Below are 18,808 nucleotides of genomic sequence, written 5' to 3'. Positions count from 1 at the left end.
GTGGGGCCCTGATCTATGTACTGGGATCCCTGGAAGAGTTTGGGGGGACACAGGGCTCCCTATCCCAGTGAGAGGAAAGCCAGTGAGGACAGCAAGAACGCGCTGACAGCAGCCAGGAAGAGCCTTTGCCAGACTGCGACCTGCCAGTCCCGCAGGCTTCCCCCAAGCCGACTCCAACATCCCACCCAGAGGACATGGCGGTGCCCGCCGGCCTGCTCAGAGGTCTATGCACTTCGAACTTGAGACCCTTCTCCCTACCTTTCCCGTAGTCCTTCCCACTGGCAGGCCAGGTGGACAGTCTGCCACTGCAAGCTTCGGGCATCTCTGCCCTCTGAAGAGGGTCCTCACGGCCTGCAGACTCTCCACAGGAGCCATACCACACCAAGGGATTGAGCTAAGAAAGCGGGAGTGCGGCCCAGGGTGGCTCTGTAACTTCCGATTGGGGCAGGTGCTGTGCGCCCACCATCCCCTGGGCAGTGGTCTCTGATAAGCTCCCCTCCTCCCTGGCCCACCAGCACTCAGGGCGCCCAGCAGTGTCAAGCACTGGCACCCACACTTCACCACCCAGTCTAGGGAGCTAATGAGGGAGAAAGATGTTTGCTGCAGGGAAGTAGGAATGGCCTGACGCGCGTTATCTGCTAGTGGTTTCTAACCAGTCCTCCAGCAAAGTCTGAGAGGAGCCACCGCGGGCATGGGCTGTCTGTGCCAGATTCTCCAAACTTCATCCCAAGACTGCAGAGAGCCCTGAGCCAGGCAAAACCCAACATGGACACCACGCTAAACCCCCTGAAGACCCCAGTCCCAGCTCAATCCAGCTTAATAAGCACGGACTACACTCGAGCCCCAGTTCAATCCAGCTTAATAACCACGGACTACACTCGAGCCCCAGTTCAATCCAGCTTAATAACCACGGACTACACTTGAGCCCCAGTTCAATCCAGCTTAATAACCACGGACTACACTCGAGCCCCAGTTCAATCCAGCTTAATAACCATGGACTACATTCGGTGCTGAAAGGCCTGACGATCCCAAGACACAGAGGGGACCCCACCCCCATGAACTCCTTGCTGGGACCTCAGCAGAACCAGGGGGAATGGATGTGGGGAGAGGCGACTCCTCCTGGAACACAAGCCAGGAAGCCTAGGCCAGCGCAAATACTGGGGAGCGCGCCAGAACCCCAAGTAGATTCCAGCCTGAGAAGGTCCTCCCTATGTGGTCTCAGGAACAAAGTCAAGAACTGAGCAGTTGCTTCTTACAAAGCACTCCAAGGACCCAACATAGTTCAACCGACGTTCCCACACCGAGCTTCAGGGCTTCCAGCAGAGGCCACCAGGGCACGTGACAGGCACCCAGCCCGGCCAGTCTGTGCCGACTGTAGGTCACTCCAGAAGGAGACTGGCTGTGGACTCAAATGTGGGGGAGCGCGAGACTGGTCACCAGGACAGGGCTCACAGTGCTCATGCAGAGCACCCCACTCTGCCGGGGCCCAGCCGGCCCGGAACCAACCTCCTACGCAACGGGGACAGCCACAGCTGCATGGCATGGTGAGGTCCTGAACTATCTCCCTAGTGAATACACATCTTTAAACTAGATTCTAAACTTTTAAAAAGTCAGAAATAATCTGGGCTGGCCTGGTGGCACAGTGCTTAAGTTTGCACGTTCCGATTCTCAGGGGCCCGGGGTTCGCCAGTTCGGATCCCGGATGCGGACATGGCACCACTTGGAACACCATGCTGTGGTAGGCGTCCCACATATAAAGTAGAGGAAGATGGGCACAGATGTTAGCTCAGGGCCAGGCCTCCTCAGCAAAAAAGAGGAGGACTGGCAGTAGTTAGCTCAGGGCTAATTTTCCTCAAAAAAAAAAAAAAAAAAGAAGGAAAGAAATAATCTGTATTTTATTCATGTAACAGTGAAAGAATCTGGCATATTTATGGGTCTTCAGATAGCCTTGTGATTCCATTTTAAAATGAGTCAATGAAGTAATTTTAGACTTGTGATTTTTAAGTTGAAAGACTTAACTGTAAGAAAATTTAGCAGACTGCAAATATTAAGAGTGTGAGGATGTTCAGAAGTCTAAGAATCACTATATTTATCAGTTTTAATGTTTTAGATCCATCAGGATTTTTATGTACTTGTTTCATCTGTTAAATAATTCAGGCACATAAAAAAAGTCAATGTATTTACAAATGTATTTTACAACAGCAAAAAATATTTAATGAAGCTGTAAAAGTCCTCAAGAGTCACTGTTAAAAGTTAATAGAATTAGGGGCCGGCCCTGTGGCTGAGTGGTTAAGTTCGTGCGCTCTGCTTCGGTGGCCCAGGGTTTCACCGGTTTGGATCCTGGGCGTGGACATGGCACCACTCATCAGGCCACACTGAGGCCACAACTAGAAGGACCCACAACTAAAAATATACAGCTATGTACCAGGGGGGTTTGGGGAGAAATAGGAAAAATAAAATCTTGTAAAAAAAAAAAAAAAGTTAATAGAATTAAAAACAGACCTGGATGTCAAGAATTAACAGAAGTAAGAATTGTAGGCTTGATTTAAAAGCATAAGGAAAAAACTAGGCTTTTTGAGCGAAAGCTCCAACAGCCTCACCCTGGCCCACAGGCTGCCCCAGAGCCACCAGAAGGCACACAAGTTCATGGGAGCGGGGGGTGCGAAGGCAGGGCCAACAATGAGGGCCACGCAGGGGTGGGGACCAGGTCTCTCCTTCCCACCACGTGTGGCCTCTCCTGCAGCGTCCAGCTGTTCCAGGCTCTCCCTTCGCATGTCCAGAGTGGCCACAACACGGAAGGATGCATTTTGTGTGTGAGCAGTGTTCTGAGTGCTAAGCCCCGTGTCCTCTCAGCCCTGTGTCCCCATGAGACCATACTTAGCCTCCTACTCTCAGTCACGAAGCACAGCAACGGCAAGCAACAGAGCACTGGACTCACAGGGCTGGGGACCCCCAAGGCACCACTCCTGTCCTCCAGACTCACAGCGACAACGTGCTAAGGGGGCAATAGTAGACATGGCAACCTGTAGGAATCCTAAGAAGCCAAGATCGCCAAGGTTGAGCATTCACAAAATGTGGGTGCAAACTAAGACTGTGAGAAAAGAGGGAGGACAAGGAATGTGTGAGCCCAGAGGGTTGGGGCAAGAACAGAAGGTGGGAGATGCTGCTAAGGCCCCTGAAATCCAGAGCAAGAGGTCAGGATTCCTTGCCACAGGCTCTGGGGAGGGCGGACGGATGAAACAGGGTGTTAGGAAGATAAATGCCAATCGCAAACACACAGCCAGGGGAGTGAGCCAGTGACCCACAGTGCAGGTCACAGGCGAGCAGGCCCTGGTCAGGGGGCCAAGCCAAGGCGGGGACCGTCTGTAGTGGAGCAGACTTGTGCTTCCACGGGCACCCGTCCCCCATGGCCGGCGCCCAGACACCGGGGCTCACGCCTTCCTGCCTCTTGCTACCTCACAGCCCAGCCCTCAGAACTGCTAGTTTTTGCCAAGAGAAAGTTTCAGATCTACCAGCCTCACTGGATTCCTTCACTACCTGTTGGGGTGCATGTCCCAAGGGGACGGTTTCCACAATCCTCTCACCACAGTTTTACAGCAGAAAAACTCCTGAGATGGGCTCATGGAAGAGGGCCTAACCGAAATCAGGAGACAAAGCAGTCACTGTGGGATGACAATACCAGGCTCCCAAGGACTGCTGGACGCAGGGGTCACCGGCAGTGTGGCTGGGAAGCAGGTCCGAGGGAGACAAGCGTTGGCGGACACAGTCACAGGCCCCTCCTCCCACCGGAGCCAGGCCTCACAGAAGGCCTGCGGGCCAGCCCCATATCCCCGATTTCTCCTGTGACCTCGCCTTTCTTTTTGTCTTGATGTATCATGTGCGTCTCTGTGAGGAGCTGGGAATACTTTGGGGAGGGAACAGGTGGAGGGTCTGAACAGCAACAGTGAAAAGAGCCTGTGGTGCCTGCTGGCTGCTGATAACGATGTGATGAAGCCAGCGCACTGGGGACAGGTGGGCGCACCACCGAGTGTGGGGCCCTTGCATCACCGAGCACAGCAGTGCACACCTGTGGGGATGAGCATGGAACAGCAGCAGGCCTGTGGGACTTCCCTCTAACGGGGTAATTAAAATCCAGTCTCAGAGGCTGGCTCAGCAGTTCACAGACTGACTTCCTACAGGTCAGGGACGAAGGGCAGTAGACAATGCCTCCATCTGCCTCTCAAGCTCCAGTAAGGAGTGCCACCATGGACGGGCCAGCAGGGGCCCCACACTTACCCGGCGTCACAGCCATCACAGAGGAGCAGCCGGTCCTCCCGGTCACTCCTGCCACACACCTCACAGAAGGTGGGGTCTTCCTCTTCGTCCTCTCCAGCTCGGGCATCCTCCACTGGAATCTGAAGGCAGAAGAGCACTGCTGATCACACGGCGAATGACACCCCGAGCCCAGAGCCCCCACATGTCACAATGCGCAGTTGATCCAGAGCAGACCAATCAACTTCTTAAAATCGACTGGGGCTCCACAGGCCCAGAGGTTCTGAATTCACAGGCAGACAGTGACTTTCCTTCTCCTGACTGTTTCAGGATAGTTAACCAAGAGAAAAAAATAATTCAACAGAAAACAGTGTATGACTCATGGAAGCAGAGTGAGCACGTGACCACGCGGGGCACTGAGGCCAGACGGGAGCCGGCTCCATGCACTCTGTGCAACAGGCTTCACGGGACAGGCACCCTGAGTTACAGACAGCAAAGCAAATTCAGGTCGCGGGCTGTTAATCTCTCAAAACTGTCACATAATCAAGCAAAGACATGGAAACATAACTCTGAAAAATGACAGTCAAATGTGCTGCTGCCCCTGGCCGGTCACGGCTACATACTGAGAACCCCCCACTTTACAGGCCTGCTGCCCCTGACCAGTCACGGCTACATACTGAGAACCCCCCACTTTACAGGCCTGCTGCCCCTGACCAGTCACGGCTACATACTGAGAACCCCCCACTTTACAGGCCTGCTGCCCCTGACCAGTCACGGCTACGCACTGAGAACCCCTCACTTTACAGGCCTGCTGCCCCTGGCCGGTCATGGCTACATACTGAGAACCCCCCACTTTACAGGCCTGCTGCCCCTGACCAGTCACGGCTACGCACTGAGAACCCCCCACTTTACAGGCCTGCTGCCCCTGGCCGGTCATGGCTACATACTGAGAACCCCTCACTTTACAGGCCTGCTGCCCCTGACCAGTCACGGCTACACACTGAGAACTCCCCATTTTACAGGTAGTCTCAGGGACAAAATTAATTAGGCTGCAATTTACTCAGCCTCAACACGTGCAAGGCCTGTGGGCACGCCCTCTCCAAATGAGCCGCCACCTGCGACCTGCGTCTCCTCGCCCCCACCTCCACCCTGGGGAACAGAACCTCTGCTCTTCACTTCCTCAGCAACCCCCTCCCCCAGATGACGTGCCCCAGCCAAGCTCTCTGCTCTTACTCTAGCACCAGGTGGGGACACAGGGTCCTCCTGCCAACCCCCACTCTGTGCTGGACCTGGAGGCACTCTCTGATCTTTTCCTCCAACTGGACTAGCTCATGCGTCACAGGACTCTCTGCACGCCTAGAGTGGAGCTCAGGATCCACAGACTCAGTGGGCAGACCTTCCACATGAATGAGGACTGCCTTCGTGGTGACTGCCAACACACCCCGAGGCCTCGGCGCAGGCCTGGGGCTCCAGGGAAGACGAGTGTGAGGAGGAGGCAGGAGGCCTGAGTCAGCACAGCCCAGCACAGCTGGTCTCCGGGAGAAATTTGCATGCAGCGGGCCCAGAGTCCCGGGGCTACGGCTCTGTGTCTAGGTAAATAAAAAGCAGCCCTACAGCTGTAAGAATCTTCAGAAGATCGAAGGCGAAGGCTGTCTCCCTGAGTCTTCTAAGGCTACTCCTCCACCACAGAAGACGTGTGGAGGCCTTTCAAGTCTCTGAACAGCAGATAAGCAAAAGCAATCACTGAAGAGCAGATGAAAACCCTTCCTCTTCTTAGCCCTCATGGCAAATGCTCCTGCCAGGTACTTTAAGAAATCTGGTCCCAAGAGAACTGGCCTCCTCTCCAAGGTCTGGGCTCTACCCAGACCTTCCCTGGGCCCCATGGCTGCTGTGGCTTGAGAAGAGACAGGCTCTGAGATGCAGAAAAGGCGTGTGGAGCGGAGAAAGGAAGTCTGAGAGAGAGCCCACACCAGTGCCACCCCTCGATTCCCCGCCTGCCTACCCACCCAGAACAGGCAGGGCCGGGTGGGCAGGCTGCCCCTCCAGCACTGGGCTCCACGCTCAGGCCTGCAAACGCCATTTTAGCACATTCTAACACACATTTAACCAACACTGACTCGTTTCAGGAAAGTAAACCCACTCCTGAAAGGATGTTTTCCCATGAGACAGGCAACAGTGCAAGGAATGTAGCGGGGGTGTGAGGGGGGTCTCCACACAGCATCCACACTTACCTTCTTCAAAATTTTACCACCAAACTGAGCTCGAATACAAATACATTTAAATATAGTCCGATCAACTGGACAGGAATTGGCATTCTGCAAGAAATAAAGATTGCATCAGAATCTCATAGAATCACTTTCACTATTAACACCATACTCAAAGTAAAGAAGTCAACAATCCCTGACATGAAAATTGAGTATTTACTGAATGCCTGTGTGTCAGGCCCTGTGATCAGCTGCTTGGGACACAGCAGAGAAGAGATGGGACAGGACCCCTGCCTCGTGGATCCTCTCTCCTGGAAAAGGAGGCGAGAGAAGCAGGGCGTGCAGACACGCATGGGGCCTGTCAATGGGGAGTGCTGAGAGAAATGAAGGCGGGAGACGGCCAGCCGGGTCACTGGCCATGCCAGGCTCCTCCTCTGTGGGCCTCTGTTCACATCCTTTGCCCATTTTCCCATGAGACTGTTTGACATTTCCTAGCAAATTTTGAGGATTTCTCTACATGGTGAGGATACTCATCAGATGGACACAAGTATTTTCTTCGTGCCTTTATCAACAGTGTTTTGACAGATGTAAGTTCTTAGTTTTAAACTGCCTTTGTTAGATATACTGTATACAATAAGATGCGCTCGTCCTACCCGTGTGATTCAATAAGTTCTGACAGGCTTATACCCCGTGTAGCGACCACCAAGCCCCCTGGTCCCCTCCCCTTCCCACCAGCCCCTGTTCTGCTGCTCTGGGCTTCCGGGCACCTCGGCCTCAGCCTGGGGCTCTGGCTGAACCCAGTGCTCTTCACCATCAGGCAGGTCCCCGGGGCTATCTGTTCCCGGCTGTTTCCGGTTGGGCTGAAGTGGAGCTGCTGTGCACGTCTGGGACGAGCCTGGGCGGACGGACTTTCGTTCCTTTTGTTGCTCACAGGGTAATGGTGCACTAACTTGTGGTTGGACGTGTTGCTCCCTGTAGTCTGAGAAGGCCGGGGGCTCCCAGCCTCCCCACACACCGTGAGCTCAGCCTTCCCTCTGAGCCTTCTGGCCGCGGTGTCTCCTCCCTGAGGGCCCTGCACGCCCGGCCCGTTTGCAGATCTTCTCTCCTTCGTCCATGCGCCTCGTTACGAGTCCTTCCCTGTCCTCCCACAGCTGCCTGTGTTTTCTTCTGAGGCTCTGCAGTATTGCTCTCCAAGCTCCCATCTTGAATCCATGTGGCACTGTGTGTGCGTGTGGTGTGAGCCAGGCCCGCTTTTTCTCTGCCTCACACACGTTCACAGAAGAGCACCCTCTCCCAGCATGAGACTGTCTGCCATCCACAGGGTGCGCCCGTCTCTTCAGGCCCTCTGCCACTCTTGGGATTTCTGCCTTTTTCAAAACTAGCTTGGCAATTCTTGGTATCTTCTCTCGCTCCTATATGGATTTCACAATCCAGCGCTCTGGACACTCCACTTAGGGTTTGGTAAGTTTGCATCACCACCGCCACCTCTGGAATGAGATTTCCCTTTCAGGAAGTGGTCTTTCTTCATTTGGTTTCAAATGTTCTAGAAAAGCTCTTTAAATGCCTTACACATCTTTTTATGACTTATTTATAAATACACTATGATTTTTAATCTTTGTTAACCTTGTATCCAGCAATTTTGCCGAACTTAACATTCCAACAGTTCATTTGTAAAACATCTATGTTAATAAACATCACTTGCAAATAATCCCTTTTTCTACCTAATACTTACGCCTTTATTTTCTCCTTCTATTAATCCGATATAACATGGACTAGAAAGTAGAGAGCAAACACCTGTTGCTTTCCTCAGTTTAAACAAAGGTTTCGCTTGCCCCCTAAGTCTAAACCTGAATCTAATCTGGGCTGTAGATCTACCACCAGAGAACAGGAACAGGAAGTATGAGAGGCAGAGAGACACCTCAAACGACACCACGGCGACCAGCAGCCGGCAGCCACACGGCCCCGAGGACGGCCCGGTTCCAACAAGCTCACCACACAGGATGCTTCTGAGCCACCTGGGAACCCAGAGGCAGGCAGGGCTGGTGTCAGAGGCTGGACTGTTACTATCAATCTCGCTGGGGGAGATGACGGTGTGGGGATCTGTCACTGTCACACAGTCTCCATGTTGGTAAAGTGACAGATGGGGGGAAGGATGAGAGAAAATAAGAAAGGCAAAGTTCATGGTCCTCGAAGATGGTGATGAGCACAGGGGTCTGCATCCCTCCTTCTTGCACTATTCTACTTCTTTGAAATTTTTCATGATAAAGAGTGTAAAAACTTGGACGGTGGGTATTGCTTTGAAAGTTCATGAAATATATCGCGTGTTTCTGGTGAATTCCTTCGTCGGTTTTCAGGGCGGTCCCTTTCTTTGCTGGTTATCATGACTCAGTGCTGAATGACTCACACTCTCCGTGCTCAGATGATCCCGCTGTGCAGGGCCACCGCATGCCGCACCCGGGGTGACTCTGCTGGCTGCACATCACCCCCAGGTCATTCAGGATTTCAGCAGCCAGGTCTCTGGGGAACAGCGGCCCATAAATAACTCCCTTCTCTCTTGCCTCCTCATCCAGTGCTCCAGGAGCACACACCCCACAGGGAGCTCCACCAACAACTCCGAGAGCCAACTGCGTGGAGCGAAGCAAAGACCAAGCTAGAACTCGACCCTGCAGCTCCAACTTCTGCGGCAGAGCAGAGAAGCAGATCCAGCAAGAGGCTGGGCTCAGGCTGGGCACTTACAAACAGAAAGGGGCCATCTTCAAGGGAGGAAGAAGCCTAAACAGAAGCCACCTCACCTTGGACCATTCCATGATACAGTCCAGGCAGAAGTAATGGGCACAGTTCTCTGGTGTCCCCACAGCCTGGTCCCTGAAAGCATTGAGACAAATTGGGCAGCTCTCGGAATCATCATCAGAATTAAATATGTCATCGGCTTCCAGCTCCCCCTGAGTATCCGCTACTGCCACTAATGCTTCCACGTCATCGTCATCGTCTTCGGAATCTTCGGAACCTTGGGAAAGAGAAACATTGTAACTTCGTGAATGGCAGCACTGGAAACAGAAGGCTGCAGCTGCACTCAAGAAGGCACACTCCCAAATCCCCTCCTCCCACAGCCCCACCAGGTGTGGCTGTCACCGGCACTTCACCTGAAGCTGCTTCCAAGCTAAGGGGACGCAACACTGGCTGAGCAACAACAGGAGGTCCTCAAGCCCCCGCCTTGGAGGTAGGGCAGCCCCCAGGGGCCAGCCTACATCTCAGACGCTTGGGTGAATTGAAGGCCTGCTCAGGACAGCGGCCACCATGGCCCATGCACTCGCAACACCCTTCTCAAGATGTGGTGTCAATGAACCATCTGCCTTCAGAAAGACCTCCCTCGTAGATCTCTTATTTTCCTTTATTTTAGGACGTAGATTCCCAACTAGGCAATTTGGCCCCCACAGTTCTGATCCATTTCTGAGAAGTTTGGAGGCTGGGGCCTGACCAGCAGAAAAGTCGGGAGATGTTTGCAGACCAACATGGTGGAGTCAACACGTGTGCACTGAGTTTCTCTCTGGCCCAAACTCCACTGCAACAAAAATACAAGTTCATATGGATGGTAGAGGCAGACTAGAGGTGTGGCAGGATCAGTCTCGATAATGGGCTAGCGTCCATGACCCTGCTGCTACATTGCAGACGGAGATCATCCACGCCGGCTCCGCCTAGCCAGGCGAGCTCCTCAGAAGCACAGCTGTCTCCGGCTGGCTACAGAGAGGGACTCAGAGGGATGCGCTCCTGCTAGGGCAGGAGAGAGCAAACAGCTGGTATGAACTGCTGACTGAGGGGAACCTCTAGGAGCGGAGGATGGTCCCCATCGACAGCCACCCAGAAGACAGGACTTCAACCCTACACCCGCAAGGATTCGAATTCTGCCAATAAGTAGGACCGTGGAGGAGCAGCCAGCTGAGACCAGGGCAGAGGACCAGCAGCCTGTACCTGGACTGCTGACCATGGAAACACTGACATAATGAGCGTGCTGTTCTAAGCTGCCATATTTGTGGCAATTTGTCACACAGCAAGAGAAAACCAATAAAACTGGTGTCCACAGAATCCTGAAGACAGCAAGCGGAAAGCAGAATGACAACTGACTTTGTTCAGCTTCCCTGCTTTGCTAAGGGCCATGGAGGCAGAAGAAGGTAGAGGCCAGATGATCTGATTCTTCCTATGGAAGGCTCAAGAACAGAAGGAAAGGCAGACAACTGGCCATCTGAGGGCCACCTGACTCCTCTGCAGGGCCTCTGCCCACAAAGCAATGCCTTTGAAGTCTCTGAGGAACACTGAGCACCAATGGCACAGGTGGGTGGATAAAGACGAAGGCCCTGAGCCACCTACGTTCCCTACCCTCTCAGTGGCTGCTGAAGTCAGCCCAGACTAGACAAGGGACCAAGCCAAGGAAGGTGCAGATGAGGGCACCAGCCTGGCGTGGCAGCTGGCGGCGGACCTCGAAACTCCAGTGCAGATGAGGGCAGGGTCTCCAAGAAGGGAACAGCTCCCACGATGACCACACTGGAAGGAGATGGAGGTGAACGAAGGCCTGCCATCAAGACAAGGCTGAGCAGGGAAGGGCTGCTGGTGAGACCAGCCATGAGCGAGCTCCCTGCGGAATGTGCGCGCGCCCAGGTGGTATCTAAAGTCCGAGACTCAGCGAAGAGCAATACAAGCGAGTGATTTTCAGGAATAAATACTAGGGCAGAAAAACAGCAGGATGAGTTGAGAGGACTGCTGTAAGAAGGGGGACCTGGAGGTACCAGGCCTGCGGGGATGCAGCAACGCCCCAGAGACACTCACTCCGCATCTAACTCACCGCCCACCAGCCAGAGACAGGCCAGCGCCAGGGACGAGTGGTTAAGATTTGGTGCTCACATCGCTGCAGTCCAGGTTTGTTTCCTGGTCAGTGAATCACACCACTGGTCTGTCGTTGTCATACTGTGATGGCTGCGTGTTGCTGTGATGCTAAAAGCTAAGACACTGGTATGTCAAGTACCACCAGTGTCAGCCACGGTGAGCAGGTTTTCAGAGGAGCTTCCAGACTACACAGACTTGGAAGAAGGATTTGGCCACCCGGTTCTGAAAAAATTGGCCACGAAAACCCTGTGCATAGCAGTGCAGCCTTGTCTGATAGAGCGCCGGAAGGTGAGAGGACAGGCCAGAACACTGGGCAGGTTCCACTCTGCTGTCCACAGGGGCGCCAGGCGTCAGAATCAATTTGCCGGCACTTACAACAAAAGAGACATAGCTACTTTGTCACCTGTCTCAAAGACTGGTGCTGGGAGCGTGCTAGAAAGGTTACATACCCGACGCCATGAGCAGCGCCCCTGCAGTGCCTTCCTTCATGAGGTGCCTCCTCATATCCGCAGGCCATGTGCCCATGTCTCCTTCCCCCCTGGGCACTCGGCTGTGTGCCAACTGTCCCTTCACAGCACTCTAACCCTGACCCATGTCCACCACTGCCTGGCTAACTCCTGCTGTCCTTCAGATCGCAGCTTAGATGTGCCTTTCTCTGGAAGCTTCTCCTTACCACCTCAGGTCCACAGAGCCCTTCCCCTTCCTGCGACGCCCCTGTGCAACCACTCTTGGCATACATTACCCTGAACCATAACTGCTTCCTTATGCCACTATCTTTGCTGCTGGATGGTGAGCTCAGGGGCAGCAAGGACCTGGCTGAGCCAGCTCCCGCCCTCCCTCCAGCCTGCCCTGACTCTCTGGCATCCAACAGGCCTCCAACCTCTGCTTAAGGGATGAATTGACAGGACCCAAGGTCCTCTGCTTTCAGCCCTGTCAACGCCAAGTGCAGGTTAGCCTACCGCCCAGCTCCATCCTGGGAAACAGCAGAAGAGCCATATTTGTGACCTGCAAACTCAAGACAGAATCTCATGCCCCTGTTCAGCATTCAAAATCTAACTCTGGAAGAATATGTCGCCAACACACACAAAGCTGCAAACTCACACTACTCACGTTGTATCAATCTTGTTCCTTCATGAGCAGTGTCCCAAATATGAGGGGTTACCTTTCTGGAACATTCTAATGTTGGTAACTAGAGAGCTTGAAAGACCAACAAATAGACCACGGCAGATGCTTCAGGACCACGCATCTGCTGGCCCGACAACTACATCAGAAAGAAAGCAGTGATGAGCCAAACTTCCAAAGTCTGCACCCTATCGGTAGAGGGCCTCTGAGGAAGCTGACCAGAGCTGGGCTGGGACAGGGCAGTCCAGCCTGGGGACCCTGCAGGCCTCACACCAGCCAGGGTGGCCAGAAGGGACAGGGAAGGAGGCAGTGCGAGTGCACCCAGAGCGGAACAGCAAGGCCCTCGGGCGGCACTGCCTGCCCTTTGAAGCACCGTTCCCTGCATAGAAGTTCAATGGCACCAGCGAGGACCAGCAAACATGCTGGGATTTCTCAATGAAGTCATTTCATGCATCTGCCAATTCTCTCAAGGCTTTCAGTCAGAGGAGCGAGAACGAGCCACAGGATGGAGCTGCCTGCCTGCCCAGAGTTCTGGTCAGGTGGTTCTGGCCATGGCAGACCCTGCATCATGCTAAGCCTGTCCTGGACCTGGGGGGCGTTGGGGCAGGGGCTCACCAAGACCCTCTGCTCATTCTGCCAGGAAGTCCAGTCTGGAAACACCTCAGCCCGTGCTGCTCCATGCTCTAAGACATTTTAATCTCCTGTGTCACCAGAGAAGAGACTATCGAGTCGTGCTGTCAAACTGAACTCGGAAAGGAAGAGTTACAACAAAAGTGAGCCATCGTGCCGGCTGGAGATGAGGACTTGCTGCAGGGGACTGCTGGACGAGGCCCACTGTGCAAAGGCTTTCTCCCCAACTTTTCCCACCCCTCGGCAGGCCACAAATTTCACCAAGGACGTTTTATAAACAGCTGTCACTGTCACAGCGAGAGGAGACGCAAAGAAGCCGCTCAAATGCACATGTTCTCACCAGATCCGTCTTCCAGGTCCCCCTCCTCATCTTCTCCATCGGTGCCATCGCTGTGCTCACTGCCCGTGTCATCCTCGAAGCCCTCACTGTTACCGTCACTGCTGTCTGCTAGACCGACAGGGTGAAAACACAGGCCCAGGGTAGCGTCAGAGCCGTGGCAGCAGAGTGAGGGTTGGTCTGCGGACGCACAGAGGTGTTCAGAAGGCACCTGCCAAAGGGGCTCCCAGCGGCGGTGGGGTTGGATGGGCTGGGGAAATGCAGCATCCTTTTGCTCTACTTACATTTGGTATCGCTCGTCTTAAACATCAGACAAAAGAACGAACTACTTTTGCAATTTAAAAGCAAAGAATAATTCTTTTAAAAAGATGGAAAGTTGAAAAGCAACACATGGAGAGAAGCCCCAAAAGAGAACTCAGCTTCCAAGAGCCAACAACCCAGACAACAGGCGGCCCCCGCTGCTCCTGAGAGGCGTAAGCAAGGAACACTTGCCCCCTAGCTCGGGGTGGAAGGGGCAGGAGGTCGGCTCACCAGTATCACCGGCCAGGGCAGCAGAGCTGAGTCCTGGGTGTCCACCTGGCCCTGGGCTGCGGTCCACAAGCTCGTCCAGGCTGTCGTCATCCATTGCTGGACATTGGAGTTCAGCTCTGAAAGAAACCAGTCAAGTAACTCCCAACTGTGCCAGGCTGCAAAGCTCCCGTCTGAAAGAGTGACAGTCAGTCCCTACACATCATATCCCTGGTGCTAAGCGTCCATCTGTAGGACAAGGAGGCCAAGCTGTGAGATATAACACACTCGAAGCAACCTCAGTCACAAAGCTGTGCATACACACAAGAAAACACACCGATTCCCACCTATAGAACTACATTCAAAGTGAGATCTCAACTTACAATGAACCTAAGTCTCAGACCAGTGACATTTTTGCTCATTAGGCACCTGTGACACCTCAACACTCCCAAGGAATCCCAATGCCCCCATGAATGAAACTGGCTTATCATGCACTCGGGGAAAGCTGGGCTTTCAATGGGGTAGTTGCCAGAAGGGCCTAAGTGACAAGCAGGGCCCTCTCCCTACACTCCCCCGACACGTCACTCTCAGCCAAGCCTGGCCAGCCTGGCCTCTGCTCACCTGACCCTCACTGGGAGGCCGTGAGCACTACCTGAGCCCTGAGCCTCTCTGACCTCACCCTGGAAGTGTCCACGGGGCGTGGCTGAGTTGCTCTGACTGCCCAGGAGCAGCACGGGGCTGCGAGGAGCAGAGGTGGGGTTCTGTCTTTCAGCTGCCATGTCCACCCACTCTTGGGCTCCTTATCTCCAGGTGAAGACACCTGTCCTGCCTACTCTGCAAGGACAAGGCAGATCTACACAAACGACCTCAGGAATGTAGGGAGACACAGTCCCCCTCCACCAGGGCCTCCCACTTGGGTCCCCAGAGAGGGGTTTCTTTCTCAGCACTGCTACTCCTCTCCCTTCCCAGGTGACCCCTAGAGGAAACAGCTCTCACAGGGAGTCAGTCCCTGAGTAGCTCAGAGGCACAGCGTGCTTGTGACCAAGTCCAGTCTCCATGGTCGGAGGGAAGAGGTCAACGGGAGACCAGAAGGCAGAGAGGCGAAGCAGAACTGGGGAAGGCGGGTCAGGCTGCCAGCGGCATGCCCAGGAGACAGGCGAGGCTCTCAGTTCTGGATTGCACCCGCAGGCTCCTCTCCCACAGGCTGTGTGCCTCGCACTGCGAGCTTCACACACATCACGCCAGCCGCAGGAGGGGCTGTCACCAAGGCCGTGGTACACATGCTCTCAGAGCCAATCCCCTGAGTGGGCTAGGGGAGGATTCAGACCCCAGAGTGCCTTGCTTCCCACACAAAACCCCAGATTCCAGGATGATGTTTTCTAAAATGGCAAGGGCACGTTAATTTGACGAAATTGTCAACTGCCGTAAGCTGCTTCTTCCTGGACATAGTAAATGGAGAGGTGCCTCTGTAGAATCATTAACCCCTTAAGGCTACTGCCTTTCTTCCACCTAGTGCCCCAAGGTTAAGAAAATCAGCCACAGTCTCACTCAACTCAGAGTCTGCACCCCCACTGCTTGGTGACTCAGCAATGGAGCAGGGACCCTGCCTTTCCTGCACCCAAGTCCTGGCCTTGACTCCTGAAGACACACAGACCGACGGAGGTGACAGTGCCACAGCTGTCCAGGAGGATGACGCCTCTCCCGTGGCTGCAGCACTCAGGTAAGAGGACCTGTGACGGTCCCCTGGACTCCACAGGTGATCCTGGGACGCCTGCTCCAACACCTCCCCTGCCCCTACTGGATGCAGCACAGTTCCTGTCCCGGGGAAACACGGCCCATCACGGCAGCAAATACACATGTGAACCTGCCAGGGAACACTGCAGACACCAGAAGATGTAAACCTCCGAGGCCGCCTAGGAGCTAAGAGAGCACAGCTGGGGCAGTTCTTGGGCACACATCCTCACCCTGAGGACAAGTGTCACATGTGCACGGTCAAAAGCATGAACAAAGAGCTCCTGGTTTCTCCCTTGGTCCGCACGCAAGGGGCAGTGGCAGGGCCTGCCTCACAGTTGCCCAAAGAGGTCAGTGAGGCCATGATGGGGTACGGCACCTGGGGGCTTGCCAGAAATACCAGCTCAGGAATGAAGCTGAAATCCGTGAGTGCCTAGACCTGTGGGGTTAGGTCCCGAGGGCCTGGTCCTTGCTGGGGAGTACCAAAGCCTCCTTACACCCCTCCACCAGGGTGGCGGGAGAGTCCCAATTATGTGAGGCTGAGCCACATCCCTCCCTGCCTCATCCCTCAACAGTCACTGCTGGCAGCACCCGAGGAAAAGAACCCTACCAAAGGTGTCTTCCAGAGCAGGCAGCTATGCAAACACCAAGACCACACTAGGGACCCCCAGCACTACCGTTCCCTTTCATGAACAAGGTGGTCAGAACACGGTGTTAATGGGGACTCTAGTTTGGGACCTCCTGGCCCCACCTGCAGCCCCAGCTCAGACATGCCTGCCCGGATTCACTATCTCCCTCTCCACCCAAATGTTCCAGATCACAGGCCAGGAAGCCATTTCTGCAGGAAAGCCCACACGTGTGTCCCCACCCCAGGCTGCCGGCTGCCTTTGGCAGTGCTGACGGTGGTCTGCGGCTCTCCTGCTCAGCCCCAGATTTGGAGGGATTAGGGGGGAACTTAAACCAAAAGAGTCTTTTGTGTGGTAACTGGCCACTGTGCCAGGACCAGAACCTGCGCGCTCATCGCCAGGCCCTGGGCAAGGTGCCGGGTCCACCGTCTCACACCGGGCCAGTGCTGTCACTCTTTATTCATCATCTGCCACAGAGGTGACGAGACCTTGAAACTGTAAACTGCAAGGGAAGCCAAAAAGCTAGAGCTGATAAAGGTCTTTGTAAAGTGGCCTTTGAGAGGCCACCAAGAGTCCATGCCGGGGGGCTGCTGAGAGGACGAAAGCCAGGCTCGCCCTGCCAGGACCTTGCCATGGGTCTGGTGCAAAGATCGCACTGGAAGGTGCAGCTACTGTTATTCTGACTCAACGTTCTTTCCATAAGAAAAAAACCCAAGTGGTCCAGAGAGAGGGAAGGTGTGCCAGGACCCAAGTCTAACCTCACCTCAGCCTCAGGTTCTCTCCAGAATTTGGCTCACCAGGCAGATTACCGCTCTAATGTTGCAGAGACAAGAAGGGTAGATAAACTCCAAAGCTCACAATGCTGTGACACGAGCCTTGTCAAAAAAGAGTGTAGACCAGGAATCAGGGCCTGGTTAACACAGTGCCCTGGCTCTACACTCAGCTGCTGTGTGACATTGGCAAGCTACTTAAGCTCTCTGGGCTCCAAGCGGTTCATCTGTAAAACAGGAAGGACGGTACCTCCTCCCCAGAGCTCGCTGCGAAGACTACATCAGTTAAGGAAGAGGATACCAGCCGGTCAACCTCACGGGGCTGCCAAGACACAGGCAAACAGATGAAAGCGACGACGGCCAGGAGCTGGACAGTTAGCAAAAGGTCCCACCTCGCTCGCAGAGAGGGGACGGGGACAGCACAGGGGGCGCGGTGTCACGGGACGAGGCGCCGGGGACAGGAAGGCAGCCACCCCGGAAACCTGCCTGCAGGCCTCCCAGCCTCGTGCGAGGACTCCCCGCGCCGGCCCCGGGTCCCCGCCGCTCCCCGCCCGCCGCCTGGGCCGCTCTCCGCGCCCGCCCGCCGCCCGGCGTCCCCGCCGCTCCTGCCCGGGGCGGGTGCGGGCAGGCCTCGCACCGCGGGGCAGGCCGCAGACAAAGCGCGCGGCGCCCGGGGCGGCCCCAGGCCGGAGTGCGGCGGGCACCGCGGGGCGGGCGCGGCCCCAGCACGTACCCGGGAACTTGGCGCCCAGCCGACCGCTCCCGGGCGCTGGCCACCGCCGCCGCACGAACGAGAGCCACGACTAGGCCCAGCCGTCGCTGCCGCCGCCGCCGCCGCCGCGCGCTCGCCGACCCGGAAGTGCACGAGCCGGTTTCCGGGGCCCTCCCGCCCCGCCCATTGGCGAGAACCACGGGACCAGGACGGGGAAGAAAGGCCTGAAGTGGAGGACGGCGCCGCTCTCCGCGTCGGGAACACTGTTTAATGCTGGACCGCCGCCCAGGAAGACCACTTCCCTGGACGCACCTGTAGTACCTAAGCCCCCGCCAGTAGGCTGCTCCGGCCGTCCTCCCCCGCCGGGGAGCTGGTACAGTCCACCCTCGGTCCGCGGCCTCCCGGCTCACCTGGGCCCCGCCCACAGCCCTGGCCCCGCCCCCACGCTTGTGGCCACACCCACGGCCACGCCCCACGCTGTGGCCACGCCCCGCCCCTCCAGCCCCCATCTCGCGAGCGGCTCGGAGCCCACCGGCGGCCGCGGAGGACTGCGGAGGGCGGCCGCGTGGGCTTCTGGGACGAGCAGCTCTGCGCCGTCCGTCTCCCCTCACCTATGTGCGGTCTCCTCCGGGTGCTGGGAGCAGCGAGGACGAGACCCCAGCCCCGTGTCGCGTCGGTGCAGACACACAGTACACAGAGGACACTGAATCCCTACACCGCGTGGTGTGCGAGAAGCTGACTCTGCTATGATGGGAGGATAGAGAGGGGTAGGAGCCTGGGAGGACTGGTCAGCGTTGATTAGGATGGACCCGGGAAAGACGAGAGCGCAGAGAAGCAGCCTGGACCACAGAAAGGAGGCCCGTGGCTTGGCCCAGAGCGGGGAGTGGCCAGAAGCCACCGGCCAGGCAGGGCCAGAGACTCTGGGGGCACCCGCGGGTGTTGAGCAGGATGACATGCGCTGGCTTACGGGATCCCAGGGGCAGCTGGGTAGGAACAGCCTAGAGCAGCCAGGGCGGACTTGGGGCGCCAGTCAGGAGGCC

The 18,808-nt window shown here is 55.6% G+C and overlaps 1 protein-coding gene across 13 annotated transcripts in view; it reads right to left on the bottom strand.

Annotated features, from left to right (window-relative positions):
• PHRF1 (PHD and ring finger domains 1) overlaps positions 1 to 18,213 on the bottom strand; it is a 32,063-nt gene extending 13,850 nt beyond the window's left edge. For 2 of the 13 annotated variants that reach the window (XR_011424169.1, XM_023654741.2), the window contains exons 1-6: positions 18,081 to 18,199; positions 13,954 to 14,069; positions 13,426 to 13,533; positions 9,248 to 9,462; positions 6,483 to 6,566; positions 4,276 to 4,394 (exon numbers count right to left, since the gene is read on the bottom strand). Coding sequence is in view for 6 of the 13 variants with exons in the window: in XM_023654741.2 (XP_023510509.1) it covers positions 4,276 to 4,394; positions 6,483 to 6,566; positions 9,248 to 9,462; positions 13,426 to 13,533; positions 13,954 to 14,047 (620 nt within the window). In the remaining 7 variants the exon portion in view is untranslated. Of the gene's footprint in view, positions 1 to 258; positions 4,395 to 6,482; positions 6,567 to 9,247; positions 9,463 to 13,425; positions 13,534 to 13,953; positions 14,070 to 17,789 lie in introns of all 13 variants that reach the window. The other 11 variants (XR_011424170.1, XM_023654745.2, XR_011424171.1 and 8 more) reach the window with 10 other exon arrangements.
• Positions 18,214 to 18,808: the final 595 nt, after the last annotated feature.

This window comes from Equus caballus, chromosome 12, assembly GCF_041296265.1.
Source record: "Equus caballus isolate H_3958 breed thoroughbred chromosome 12, TB-T2T, whole genome shotgun sequence".
Lineage (NCBI taxonomy): Eukaryota > Metazoa > Chordata > Mammalia > Perissodactyla > Equidae > Equus > Equus caballus.
Note: the sequence above shows the minus strand (reverse complement) of the source record. Positions and strands in the feature narration are given on the sequence as shown.